This window comes from Pseudorca crassidens, chromosome 3, assembly GCF_039906515.1.
Source record: "Pseudorca crassidens isolate mPseCra1 chromosome 3, mPseCra1.hap1, whole genome shotgun sequence".
NCBI lineage: Eukaryota > Metazoa > Chordata > Mammalia > Artiodactyla > Delphinidae > Pseudorca > Pseudorca crassidens.
In genome coordinates, this window is record NC_090298.1 from 117565814 (window position 1) to 117581022 (window position 15209).

General features: G+C 37.1%; 2 protein-coding genes across 4 annotated transcripts in view; both read left to right on the top strand.

The window, feature by feature from the left end:
• Nucleotides 1-15209, top strand: part of LOC137221762 (protocadherin alpha-C2) — a 172225-nt gene that overhangs the window by 17558 nt on the left and 139458 nt on the right. The gene's annotated exons all lie outside the window — the stretch shown is intronic.
• Nucleotides 7945-11938, top strand: LOC137221760 (protocadherin alpha-5-like). The gene is given in 5 exon segments (XM_067731949.1): nucleotides 7945-9212; nucleotides 9215-9305; nucleotides 9484-9971; nucleotides 9974-11029; nucleotides 11032-11938. Coding segments are annotated over 5 exon segments (2454 nt in total). The 5' UTR covers nucleotides 7945-8800; the 3' UTR covers nucleotides 11439-11938.

The window sequence follows — 15209 nt, forward strand, 5'->3', positions numbered from 1 at the left end:
CATAAAAACAACTCGGTGAGGTTTTGATTTGGACTGCATCGTATCTACTGAGAAACGTGAAACTAGTTGACATCTTTACAATAATGTCATTCGGTTCATGAGCATGCTCTATGTATCTAAATAACCTGTAATGTTTCTTAATATTTTATAATTTTCTGTGTAGAGGTCCTATATATACATCTTTCATTAGATTTACTCTTAGATAATTGTCATTTGTGATCATTATAAATATCAACTTTAAGCTAAAAATCTTTTCTCTGTTTACTAATGATACGTATGAAAATATTTTGTATTTTTCTATTGACGTGTTATTCAGCTAACTTGCTAAGATAATTTATTAATTCTAATAATTTGTCTGTAGGTGCTTTGTATTTTTTGATATAGACAATCATTCTATCAGAAAATATTGAGAGTTGTATTTTTTCCTTTCCAATCCTTATATCTTTTATATCTTTAGTATGCTTTATGGGATTGGGTAGGACCACTAGTACTCTGTTAAACCGAACTGGCAATAGTGGACATTCTTGTCTATTTATGAACTCTAAATGAAAGTTCATATTTTATTATTAATTATTATAAATAATTATGAATTATTTATTATTAATAAATTAATAATTTATTATTAATTATGTTTGCTGTAGGTTTTAAAAAATTATTAAAAATTCCCTTCTATTCCTCCTCTTTTTTGTCTTCATTTGGATTAGTATATTATAATTATTTCATTTTCTCCTGAATTATCTTTTTAGTTATACATTCTTTTACTAATTTCTTTATTGATTTCCTGGATACTATAACAAGCATCATTGACTTGTTTAGTATAGATTAAACTAATACTTTTGCCACTTACAGACAATGCTAGGACTTTGAATAATAACTCCATTTACTTGCTCTCACTTTTTCTTTTAATATTATGCCTTTCAATTATACATATACTCTAGGAACAGATTACATTATTATTGTTGTTTTATACAGTTACTTTTTTAAAAAATTAATTAATTAATTAATTTTTGGCTGTGTTGGGTCATCGTTGCTGCAGGCAGGCTTTCTCTAGTTGCGGCCAGCAGGGGCTACAGTTCGTTATGTTGCGCGGGCTTTTCATTGCGGTGGCTTCTCTTGTTGTGGAGCGCAGGCTCTATGTGTCCGGGCTTCAGTAGTTGTGACGCATGGGCTTAGTTGCTCCACGGCATGTGGGATCTTCCCGGACCAGGTCTTGAACCCATGTCCCCTGTATTGGCAGGTGGATTCTTAACAACTGTGCCATCAGGGAAGTCCCTAAAGTTACTTTTTCTTGTTTCTTTCTGGGATATCTTTCCTTATGAATAAATTCTTTAATATTTCTTTTAGTGGTGGTAAAGAATTATTTAATCTATGGAATATGAGAAATATGCTTATTTTGCCAACACTTTTGAAGAATAGTTTTGCTGAATATTAAGTTCTGTGTTGTAAGTTATTTTTCCCTCCAGTGCTTTCAGATGACATTCCATAGTATTTTGAGAAGATGGCTGTCAAGTTTATTGTTCAGGTAGTGTAATCTTTTTTATCCCCCTCTAGCTGCTTTGTAAAATTTTTCTTTGTTTTTGATTTTCAATGGCTTTATTATATGCTCAATTTTAGTTTTCTTTGGTTTTATCTTGTTTGCAGTTTTTTTTCTAAATTTATTTATTTAATTTTGGCTGTGTTGGGTCTTCATTTCTGCGTGAGGGCTTTCTCCAGTTGTGGCAAGCAGGGGCCACTCCTCATCACGGTGCGCGGGCCTCTCACTATCGTAGCCTCTCTTGTTGCAGAGCACAGGCTCCAGACGCGCAGGCTCAGTAGTTGTGGCTCACGGGCCCAGTTGCTCCGTGGCATGTGGGATCCTCCCAGACCAGGGCTCGAACCCGTGTCCCCTGCATTGGCAGGCAGACTCTCAACCACAATACCACCAGGGAAGCCCTCGTTTGCAGTTTTTAAAGCTTCTTGAATATGTGGCTTGATGTCTTTCATCAGTATAGGAAAATTCCAGCAATCTGTCTTCGAATATTCCTTCTGCCTCATGCTTTTCTCTCTTTCTCTTCTGTAACTCAAGGAATATGTGTGTTAAATCCTTTCACCTTAAAGTAATTATACCACAATAAAGATGTTAAAAAATATTTTCACCATATCTCTTATATCTACTCTGCCCTCTCTATTTTTTAAACATCACTTTTGGTCTCTATTATATGCTGTATATTTTATTCAGACCAATCTTATACTTCAGCAAAATTCTTTTCTTATTATTAAATCATCAACTGAATCTAAACTTCAATTATGATTTTTTTAAGCTTTAGGATTGTAATTTCCGTTTAAAAATAGATTACAATTTTCTGGTGAAATTATTTATTATGTATTTATTTCAATACCTTAATCACAGTTTATTTGTGATCCGTCATATCATTGTAATAATTGGATCATCTGTGTGTCTATTTATTCATTTTTTTCTCATGATTCTCTTCTTTATAAGCCTGATAATTTTGTATTGAGTTCTGGGTATTGTACATAAGAAGCTGTAGTTGTTCTAGATGTAATTATATTCCTCTAGAAATGGATAAAGAATTTATAAATATCTGACAGATATGAGTTTAGAACATTTATGGAAAAGTTTGAATTGAGATAAATATTTTATCCCTTTTTCTTTTTTGTCTACTACAATGATGTCTGTCATTACAAATCTTCTGAACATTTTATTTTTCTCTTTCCTACTGACACCCAAGTTCTATTTTGTACTCTCATACAAAGTAAATTTAGTGGAATAAAGATTCTGTACTTTATTTTAAACCCCTTTTCCTTCCTCCACTCCCCTTTCCTTGGTACATAAGAACCAAGCTTATTGAATTTATTACTCTTTAGTTACCCTCCTTTCTTCTTTCTTACCCTAGATACTTGCTAATGGTATAAGAGTTTTGCATCTCACCAAGTTTCCACTCACTTGACCTAGGATTTTTTTTTGGTGGGGGGGATTTTTTTTAATTCAAACAGAAAGTCACTAAAATTATAATCATCCTCATCACTTCACTCAGTCCCATGTAATTAATTCTTTTTCATCTTGATCTTTTACTAGCACTTTTATGAATTCATCAGTTTTCCATTAGAGTTCTGAAAATGCTTATTCATTCAGTTCAGCAGTACAGTCAGTTACCAGAAATCTGTACTTGTCAGAGTCTTTTCCATAAATTCCTTGAAGGTGAAACCCTTTTATAGGAACATTTTTGCGAAAGCATCAGAGTACACCCAGAACTGTCTGTAAAAGACAAAAAACTTAAAAATAACCATGATTAAAGATTTGATGAAAGTTCATAATAATGCAATCAACAAGGAAATTTAGTTATTTCTGAGATATACATTTTAAAGTAATAACTAGAATTATGACTTATAACATTATACCAGAACATATAAGCTTTTTAGAAATTTCATGTAATGTCTGAAACATTTATATTAACATATTTCCATACAAATAACCCAAAGAAAGTTTAGTATTAGTTGTTTTTTTGTTTGTTTGTTTTTTATACTGCAGGTTCTTATTAGTCATCAGTTTTATACACATCAGTGTATACATGTCAATCCCAATTGGCTAATTCAGCACACCAACATCCCCACCCCACTGTGGCTTCCCCCCTCGGTGTCCATACGTTTGCTCTCTACATCTGTGTCTCAGCTTCTGCCCTGCAAACCAGTTCATTTGTACCATTTTTCTAGGTTCTACATACATGCGTTAATATACGATATTAGTTTTTCTTTTTCTGACTTACTTCATTCTGTATGACAGTCTCTAGATCCATCCACGTCTCAACAAATGACCCAATTTCGTTCCTTCTTTATGGCTGAGTAATATTCCATTGTATATATGTACCACAACTCCTTTATCCATTCGTCTGTTGATGGGCATTTAGGTTGCTTCCATGACCTGGCTATTGTAAACAGTGCTGCAATGAACATTGGGGTGCATGCGTCTTTTTGAATTATGGTTTTCTCTGAGTATATGCCCAGTAGTGGGATTGCTGGATCATATGGTAATTCTATTTTTAGTTTTTTAAGGAACCTCCATACTGTTCTCCATAGTGGCTGTATCAATTTACATTCCCACCAATAGTGCAAGAGGGTTCCCTTTTCTCCACACCCTCTCCAGCATTTGTTGTTTGTAGATTTTCTGATGATGCCCATTCTAACTGGTGTGAAGTGATACCTCATTGTAGTTTTGATTTGCATTTCTCTAATAATTAGTGATGTTAAGCAGCTTTTCATGTGCTTCTCGGCCATCTGTATGTCTTCTTTGGAGAAATGTCTACTTAGGTCTTCTGCCCATTTTTGCATTGGGTTGTTTGTTTCTTTAATATTGAGCTGCATGAGCTGTTTATATATTTTGGAGATTAATCCTTTGTCCATTGATTCCTTTGTGAATAATTTCTCCCATTCTGAGGGTTGTCTTTTCATCTTGTTTATGATTTCCTTTGCTGTGCAAAAGCTTTGATGTTTCATTAGGTCCCATTTGTTTATTTTTGGTTTTATTTCCATTACTCTAGGAGGTGGATCAAAAAATATCTTGCTGTGATTTATGTCAAAGAGTGTTCTTCCTATGTTTTCCTCTAAGAGTTTTATAGTGTCCGGTCTTACATTTAGGTCTCAAATTCATTTTGAGTTTATTTTTGTGTATGGTGTTAGAGAGTGTTCTAATTTCATTCTTTTACATGTAGCTGTTCAGTTTTCCCAGCACCATTTATTGAAGAAACTGTCTTTTCTCCATTGTATATCCTTGCCTCCTTTGCCATAGATTAGTTGACCACAGATGGGTGGGTTTATCTCTGGGCTTTCTATCTTGTTCCATTGATCTATGTTTCTGTTTTTGTGCCAGTACCATATTGTCTTGATTACCATAGCTTTGTAGTATAGTCAGGGAGCCTGATTCCTCCAGCTCCGTTTTTTTCCCTCAAGACTGCTTTGGCTATTCGGGGTCTTTTGTGTCCCCATACAAATTTTAAGATGATTTGTTCTAGTTCCGTAAAAAATGCCACTGGTAATTTGATAGGGATTGCATTGGGTAGTATAGTCATTTTCACAATATTGATTCTTCCAATCCAAGAACATGGTATATCTCTCCATCTGTTGGTATCATCTTTAATTTCTTTCATCAGTGTCTTATAGTTTTCTGCATACAGGTCTTTTGTTTCCATAGATAGGTTTATTCCTAGGTATTTTATTCCTTTTGTTGCAGTAGTAAATGGGGGTGTTTCCATAATTTCTCTTTCAGATTTTTCATCATTAGTGTATAGGAATGCAAGAGATTTCTGTGCATTAATTTTGTATCTTGACCTAGGATTTTAAAACTGGATATGACCTAAGAGATTGTCATTCCTCTCAATTTAATGATGACTAAATTGTGGCCTGGAGACAAAAATTTGCTTGAGACCACATAAATATTAATGTGAATGCATAGAATAGAACGAAAAGTACTTGAACTTAGCTCCATTGTCACTTTCCATTATTAAATGAGCTCATCTGGGAATAATGAAGACAATAGGATTGTGAGTAAAAGCTATGCTTAATTTAACTTACTTATTCCCTCAGAGGTACTTTAAAATTACTCTCCGATTTTCTCAGAATGACTATATAATATAAACATTTTAGCACAATATTTTGTAGGGAGTTTGAACGATTATAAAAGTAATGTAAAGATATGTACCATATGCATACAGTGTGTGGTTGTAGGATAAATTATTTTCCACATATAATTAATTTTTTGTCAAATTTGATGCAAGTGCATAAACTGTCTATAATCTTTAAAAGATTGCTTCAACTTCACCTGTTATATCTCAACAGTGTGTAGACCTATATAATTTTCTACACATAGCAGAGAAATATATATTATTAAAATTTTATTCTGGAGTTTTTTAGGAAATGAAAGATATCTAGACTCCAATGCAAAATTAAAATTTCTCATGTACTATCTTCCTGAATGATTTCCAGTAAATTAAGCAGAGGCACCTCAAAATACTATCTGTTTTCCTTAATCGAAATTCATTGTCAGGAAAGGAGTCTTAGTTTTGCAGTGGGCCTTATATATAACTGAAAAACTTCTAGAAACTATACAGTAATAAAGTAATCTATAATATTCGATTGAAAGAATGGTTTGGAAAAAGATTTAAACAATCTTCTCTACCTATGGAGTCCTCTATGGAATTACAACTAGAGAGTCTATACTTGTTGAAAAAGTAACCTCCAAAAAAAGAATTGAGCCATGAAAGACAAATGCAGGTGATAATTTTAAAACACTATATAATCTAACAGATTTGAGGAGAGCTCAAATGTCAAGAGTCTGGTTTTCTTCTGTACATATTTACATGACAAAAATTACAAACAAAAAAGCATATGATACTATTGATGGCATTTTCTTCATTGAGTATATTTTTTAAGGTTTTAAATATTTACTGAAAATATTCTGTAAATTACTATGCATGTATTGTTAATACCACACCATCAGTTGGATTTTAAGCACTTAATATTTACTTTTCTCAAAAGTAAATTTATTTATCCTGGTTTTGTAGGTTCACATCAATCATGGTTCCATAATAGAAGGTGAATCAACATTAACTGATGATATTTTCAACTCACATATTATCATTTTCTTTTTTATCGTTGTATATTAAAATATTTTAAAATTATCATTATCAGTAACTGTTAGGTGAGTTGTCTTGAAAACTGATTACTGTTTAACTTCTTTAGTGTTTGGATGTTCTGAATGCCAAGGGGAAAGTCATGATAATAATGATAGTAAAAATCTTTCAAAAACTAAAGAGAATGATAAACATACTATTAAAGATTATATCAGAAACAAATTTATTAATATTATCTTATGTCTTTAAATTACTGTTTTGAATACTGAGAAGCAAATTAATTTCAATTGACTTTGTATTTTCTATTAATCATTTCTTTTCAATCTAAACTTACCCCCCCATCCCACCCCCATGCTGCCCGGCTTGTGGGATCTTAGTTCTGCAACCAGGGATTGAACCCAGGGCCACAGCAGTGAAAGTGCCAAGTCCTAACCACTGGACTGTCAGGGAAGTCCCAAAGCTAGTTTATATAGTACCATTTTTCCATATTTGTTTTATACATTGACATAAAAATAATACTTGCAGTCATACCTATCACTTATACCAAAATTAAAGAAATGTATTTGAGGTTTATGCTTTACATGTAAAGCATCAAGTAATAGAATTATTGATCTTCTGGCCCCTCTTTTATTCACAGGCAAGGAAGATTTTGTAACATTTAAGGAATTCTAGGGAGTATATACATAAGTAGAATATTAAATTTTTTAAAAAATTTAAAATTTTTGGCTGCGTTGGGTCTTCATTGCTGTACGCGGGCTTTCTCTAGTTGCGGCGAGCAGGGGCTACTCTTCGTTGCGGTGCGTGGGCTTCTCATTGCGGTGGCCTCTCTTGTTGAAGAGCATGGGCTCTAGGCGCGCGGGCTTCAGTATTTGTTGCACACGGGCTCAGTAGTTGTGGCTCGCAGGCTCTAGAGTGCAGGCTCAGTAATTGTGGTGCACGGGCTTAGTTGCTCCGCAGCATGTGGGATCTTCCTGGACCAGGGCTCGAACCCGTGTCTCCTGCATTGGCAGGCGGATTCTTAACCACTGTGCCACCAGGGAAGCCCCTAAATATTTTTTAAGTGGAAAAATTGGTCCATTTTATATTGGCCATATTTTTTAAGTGTAGTCCAAGTCCATACAGCAAATAAACTGTATAATTAAAAAGAGATGAAATTAGCACATAGTTAACCTGGTAAATAATGTGATTTCTTTCCATGTTTTAATTTCTACTGGAACTCAAAAATTTTATGGAGTAGTGTATCTCACAAACAACATTAGGATTTTGATTTCTTTCATGAAAAATATATGTACATTCACAATTGATCTCAGTTATGATTTATCAGTAATAGCAACTTGAAGAAATGCCTGTCTAGATGCATCTAATTTGCAAATAGTGCCATTTCCACATTACAGTTTTTGAGTTAACATTAAAAGTAAGTAGGTAATATAGAGAAAAATGAAAGAAATGGATTTTCAGTAATTTGAAAATCAGCCTTCGAAATGGATCTCAGACAAGAATGCTTTTCAAATAGTTTTAGTTACTTTGAAAATAATATCAACAAAAGCCAATATTAAATACTGCAAATAGGAATATAAACTTGTTTTATGAGTAACGTAAAGACTAGTATACAAACATCGCATCAAAATAGTAGAGAAAAAGTCAATAATTTTAGTAAGTAATATTTAAATATGGAAAGAAATGAAAAATCTAAAACTCTTAAAGTCAGGGATTATACAAACCCTAAATAGAATAGACCAATACAAATCATTCTAGTAAAGATTGGGTGTCACAATTTCAGTAGTATTGATTTTGCAATATTTTAATTAAAGTTGATATATTTTATTAAAATTTTAGTGATATATTTGATTAGAGTAGGGAAAATAATACATAAGAGTCATTGAAATTGGGAAATATTTAACGAATGTAAGGTAAATAAAGCAGAACAAAGTAAAATACTCCCCTTTCATCCACATGATGGCTCTGGACACCGCAAGTTTTTTTGGTTTGTTTGTTTTTAGCAACAAAGGAATACAGAGAGCTTATTTTCCTTAGAAAGGAAAAAAGCCACTCCATTTTTTTTCACACTGCTGAAGCTCAAAAGGTGAGCAAATACAAAATTATATCAAATTGGGAGTTAAGTTTCCAAAAGCTATATGGTAGTGCAATAGACATTTGAATATTGCAACGAATTTGCGATGGTATATTCCCAGAGAAGAGGTGCGGGATCCCGGCGCCTGCTGCTCTCGCTTCTGCTCCTCGCAGCCTGGGAGGCGGGCAGTGGCCAGGTGCACTAGTCGGTCCCTGAGGAGGCCAAACAAGGCATCTTCGTGGGCCACATCGCCCAGGACTTGGGGCTGGAGCTGGCGGAGCTGGTGCCGCGTCTGTTCCGGGTGGCATCCAAAGGCCGCGGGGACCTTCTGGAGGTAAATCTGCAGAGTGGTATTTTGTTTGTGAATTCTCAGATCGATCGGGAAGAGCTGTGCGGGCGGAGCGCGGAGTGCAGCATCCACCTGGAGGTGATCGTGGACCGGCCGCTGCAGGTGTTCCATGGGGAGGTGGAGGTGAAGGACATTAATGACAACCCCCCAAGGTTCTTGCGACAAAAACAAACACTATTTTAGAATCAAGAATAGCGGATTCGGGCTTCCCTGGTGGCGCAGTGGTTGAGAGTCCGCCTGCCGATGCAGGGGACACGGGTTCGTGCCCTGGTCCAGGAAGATACCACATGCCGCGGAGCGGCTGGGCCTGTGAGCCATGGCCGCTGAGCCTGCGCGTCCGGAGCCTGTGCTCCGCAACGGGAGAGGCCACAACAGTGAGAGGCCTGAGTACCGGGGGAAAAAAAAAAAAAAGAATAGCGGATTCTAGGTTTCCGCTAGAGGTACAAGTTACAAGCTAATGAATATTTTGACTTGGATGTTAAAACAAATGAAGAGGAAACAAACTTTTTAGAGCTAGTTTTGAAGAAACCAGTAGGTAGGGAAGAAACTCAAGAACATCGTTTATTGCTGATTGCAATTGATGGAAGAAAACCTGAACTAACAGGTACAGTTCAGTCATTGATCAATGTATTGGATGCGAATGATGATGCCTCGGAATTTGATAAATCAATTTATAATGTCAGAATACTGGAAAATGCACCGAACGGGATATTAGTTATTAAACTGAATGCCTCAGATGCAGGTGAGGGCATTAATAAGGAAATAGTGTACCTCTTTAGTAATCTTGTTCTTGACAACGTAACATCTAAATTTGCGATCAATCTAATAGTGGGGAAATAACAGTTCAGGGAAAGAAAACTGGATTATGAAGACTGTAATTTATATGAAATTAATATTGATGCCGTTGATAAAAGTCCATTCCCATTAACTGACACTGCAAAGTAATAGTGAAAATCCTGGATGAGAATGATAATAGCCCAGAGATGGTCATAACCTCCTTATCTCTGCCTGTGCAAGAGGACGCCCCACTGGGCACTGTCATCGCCCTGATCAGTCTGTCAGACCACGACTCCGGTGCCGATGGGCAGGTGACTTGCACCCTGATGCCTCATGTCCCCTTCAAGCTGGTGTGCACCTTCAAGAATTACTATTCATTGGTTCTACATAGCGCCTTGGATCGCGAGAGTATGGCGAACTATGAGGTGGTGGTGACCGCGAGGGACGGGGGCTCGCCTTCCCTGTCGGCCACAGCCAGCGTGTCCGTGGAGGTGGCCGACATGAACGACAACGCGCCCGCGTTCGCGCACCCCGAGTACACGGTGTTCGTGAAGAACAACCCGCCCGGCTGCCACATCTTCACGGTGTCGGCGCGGGACGCGGACGCTCAGGAGAACGCGCTGGTGTCCTACTCGCTGGTGGAGCGGAGGGTGGGCGAGCGAGCGCTGTCGAGCTACGTGTCGGTGCACGCGGAGAGCGGCAAGGTGTATGCGCTGCAGCCGCTGGACCACGAGGAGCTGGAGCTGCTGCAGTTCCAGGTGAGCGCGCGCGACGCGGGCGTGCCACCTCTGGGCAGCAACGTGACGCTGCAGGTGTTCGTGCTGGACGAGAACGACAACGCGCCCGCGTTGCTGCTATCCGGGCCGGGCGGCGGGGCGGGCGCGCTGAGCCAGCTGGTGGCTCGGTCGGTGGGCGCGGGCCACGTGGTGGCGAAGGTGCGCGCGGTGGACGCGGACTCGGGCTACAACGCGTGGCTGTCGTACGAGCTGCAGCCGGCGGTGGGTGGCGCGCGCAGCCCGTTCCGCGTGGGGCTGTACACGGGCGAGATCAACACGACTCGCGCGCTGGACGAGGCGGACGCGTCGCGCCATCGCCTGCTAGTGCTGGTGAAGGACCACGGCGAGCCGGCGCTGACGGCCACGGCCACCGTGCTGCTGTCGCTGGAGGACAGCGGCCAGGCGCCCAAGGCCTCTTCGCGGGCGTCGACGGGCCCGCTGGCGCGGAGGCCGCTCTGGTGGATGTGAACGTGTACCTGATCATCGCCATCTGCGTGGTGTCCAGCCTGTTGATGCTCACGCTGCTGCTGTACACGGCGCTGCGGTGCTCGGCGCCGCCCAGCGAGGGCGCGTGCGGGCCCGGGAAGCCCACGCTGGTGTGCCCCAGCGCGGTGGGGAGCTGGTCTTACTCGCAGCAGAGGCGGCAGAGGGTGTGCTCTGGGGAAGGGCCGCCCAAGGAAGATCTCATGGCCTTCAGCCCCAGCCTGCCTCAGGGTCCCATTTCTACGGACACCGTGAGTCTCAAAACTCTTACAGCAATTTTTCGTCATGTCTTTAATATGAAATATTTAATATTATCCTCTATCTTCTCTTTTTATTTTAAATTATGGCTTTATAAGTAATTATTGTATCCTTTTAGATATAAATTCTCTTGGTACTAATTCATTTACTTATAGTTACGCTTAAAATTTACTTTGTTTGAGAAAATTGTTTTGCACTATAGTGTTTATTTCAGTAACAATCCCCTTTTTATAAGGTTTTAAAAGTTTGAGTTAATGGACTAGTTTTCTGTGGACCATAGAAAGCATTTGCAGACTGAAATTTTTAGTTGAACGTTTCAATTTTCAAATATTAGTGTTGTAGTAAGATACTTGTAAGATACATACTTGGCATTATTATTTATTGTCAAAGCCCCATGTTGTAACTACATAGAAATATTTAACATCATCGTGTCAATTTGCCTTTTTTGTTCTCCATATACTATCCGTTATTTGAGTATTTTTATTACACATATTGAATTAAGTTTTTCAGTAATATTTGTGCATTGAATGACTCTTTCAAGTCTGTTTAAATGGTTGGCCTTGGCATACTAATGGTGAATTTGATATTTATAATTAAAACTTTTTAGCTCTAGTGGCTTCATTTTATTCATTTTTGAATACAAAATACATTTACATGATTTAAAATGTTTTAAAATGTTTCCATTCTACCTCCAATATCAAACCACTTAATATACCTGCTGAATATTTCAAACTTTCCAATTTCTTGGCTATTCTTCTAGAGAATTTTTCATATACTAATAAACTCCCGTCTCCCATTTTAAGACATAATATTTGTGTTGATTTTCCTTCCCCCTTCATTTAATATAATTTGTCTATCATGACATATTACTTAAGGAGTTTTTTCATTCTTTTTTCCAGCCCATGTTGTCCCATTTTGCAGATATGTCATAATTCCCCACCTCTAACATCAACATTTAGTGGAACAATGATTAGTTTTTCTCTATCTTACTTTTTCTTTTCCAATACACAAATTATTATATTGGTGAGAAATAATCATGAATTCTCACAGTTGGGAAAATCTTAACATTTTTGAGTTAGAAAACGTTTGTATTTATTGTTGCCTTTTGTTTTTAGATTTTAAAAAACTGTACTATAATATAACCACCCCCCTGAGTTTGTTGTTTACGAATACCATTTTTACAACAAAGCCATACATTTTATCTACTATAGGCAAGAGTGCTCTCCATCTCAAATACAGAGAACTGTTTTTCTACACTTCTTTAAAAAACAATATGGGTTTAGCCAGGAATAAATATTCCACATTTCATGACAAAATGTCAATTCCCCTTTTTATTGCTTTCCTATTTCTTGCATTGTCACATGTATTTAATTTTATAAGTACACTTGTATCATACTATTTAAACATTTCTAATACCTCATTACTTTGGGGGAGTCCTATAAATGGAGAGGGCATTCTCACCACTGTGTAAATTTGTAGGTAACAGTTGTCAGCTTTTTAAAAATCAAGTTAAATAAATCAAGTTAATTTAGTTTTGAAATATAAACTTTTTATTTATAACTGAGAATTTTCTTTGCTGGGCGAGGAAGATGTTCACGGATTGACTAAACTTTTTTCTCACACAATCTTCTCCCTTGACTAGATGAACTGTTTGAGTAAATAAATAAACAAAAATATAAGATGTTTCTTATAAGGAGACCAGTATTTTCCTTTTCCAATGAAAAGGAAATTGCATATATGATTTCAGTAACATTGTATAATTTTCTACTTGGAGCCAATAAATAGAATTATTGCAACTGTTCCAGTTAATTGGACTATATTACCAACCTTCTGGAAATTGCTAGGAACTTCAATGGAAAGACAGATTTGATACTTTAATTAACTAATTTAAAAGTTGATATTCAAAGAGATTCTTCACTTAGGGCAGCAATTTATGAAATACCTTAACCACTGTAGAAAACCTTCAACTAACAAGACTGTAGGCCAATATATCTTTTTTTTTTTTTCCCAGTACGCGGGCCTCTCACCGTTGTGGCCTCTCCCGCTGCAGAGCACAGGCTCCGGACGGGCAGGCCCAGTGGCCATGGCTCACGGGCCCAGCCTTTCCGCCGCATGTGGGATCTTCCCGGACCGGGGCACGAACCCGTGTCCCCTGCAGCGGCAGGTGGACTCTCAACCACTGCACCACCAGGGAAGCCCCCAATATATCTTTTGTCAAGGCCTTTCTTCCTGTAAGCAAAGGAACCTTTATTTGGGGGCTTATTATTGGTTGTCAAATGAACTCTTTGTTTACTCAAAATAAGTGTAATAGAAAGCGATAAGGACTACTACTTATGAGGATAGATCTAGGTTAGTTATTTTAAGATATTGTCATGTAAGTTATGTAAAATGTTCTCATGTTGGGGGGTACTTTGTATTACAGTTGTCTGTGAGGATTTTACAAGTATATCAGAATTGTGCAGAAGGGTGAGTGTTGGCAAGTGTCCGTTTGAAAATTCTTTTTAATAACTTTCATTGTCTCCTTTTGAGAAAGAGTTTAATTACCTACAGTTGATGACATTAAGGATGAATTCATGGTAAGATGATATTTTGGCATGACTTTGATATGAGTAGAGCATTTTTACAGGTAAAGATGGAGGTAATTTTTAAAAAATTGAACAAAGGTTGTATTGCGGAAGAAGGAAAGCAAGTGATCTATGTTGTCTGCAAAATAGAATATTGGAGAGTAGTTGAAAATAACACTGCCAAGTGAAAATAACACTTGGCTTGTGATCATATCTCAGGTCACATAGAAATGATTCTAACATCTTGGGATTTATTTGTTTAGTGCAATCCAATAAAAGCTGTACCCATGAAGATAAATATGGTGGTATGTGAAAAGACAGATGGACAGATGGACTATAGGCCAACTTTGAATAGGGCAGGTAAGGGAGATGGAGTAATAAAAAATTGATATAGGTGACATGTAGAATGTTCATGCCATTAAATAAAAGGTGAATTTAAGGGTTTGAATTTGGGGGGTATTAATGATTTATCTTCATAATCTTTAAATTGTAATCAAATTATTTTCTAGGAGTCATCAGCATGTATGGCTAAAAATGACAATTATAACCATTGAAAAGGGGGAGGAAGATGTGAGTTTGGGAATACCTTCAATAGAAGTCTTGTCTGAAATGTTGGAAGGGGATGAGAACACAAATAAAAGCATATAAGAGGTTGAGGTAGAAAGAAAAGGATACGGTCATTTAGGAGCAGCGGAAGGATCAGAGCAGCAAAGCACAATAGGTAGAAATTCCACAAGATGGAGAAGTATAAGTAGAAATTCCACAAGAAGGAAAATATTTTGAGGGGGAGGACTAATATAAGCTGCAGAGAAATTAAGAAATGTTGTAAAGAATATGTGCTAAAATTTTCAGCCTCCATTATTAAATTAAAAAATATTATTAGGAGTAGTTGATGTTCACTCAACAAAGAAAGAATGGACTTTGATAATCTATAAGGTTTTTAAAATTTGGGTAAAACTTGCTAATTTAAAATTACACTCTTTTCTCAAAATATAATAGTATATTCTGTGACAGAAATACATGCACATGTTTCTTCTCTATGCAAATATGTAGGATAGTTTGCACTTCTAATTCCCAAGCCTGGTTCATATCACACTTAAGCTTTCTAAAATGGCTGATACAGTTTTTCCTTTATTGGGAGGAAAGTTGTTTCACTATGAGTATTTTGAACCCTTACCCTACTCTAAACTAATAAAAGAAAACAGACGAGATAAACTGACCCTTCAAATTACAAACATGAGGAGATTTACTATTAAAATAAGGCAAAACATATATATGTAATATAAATATCTATATCTTTAATTTCAA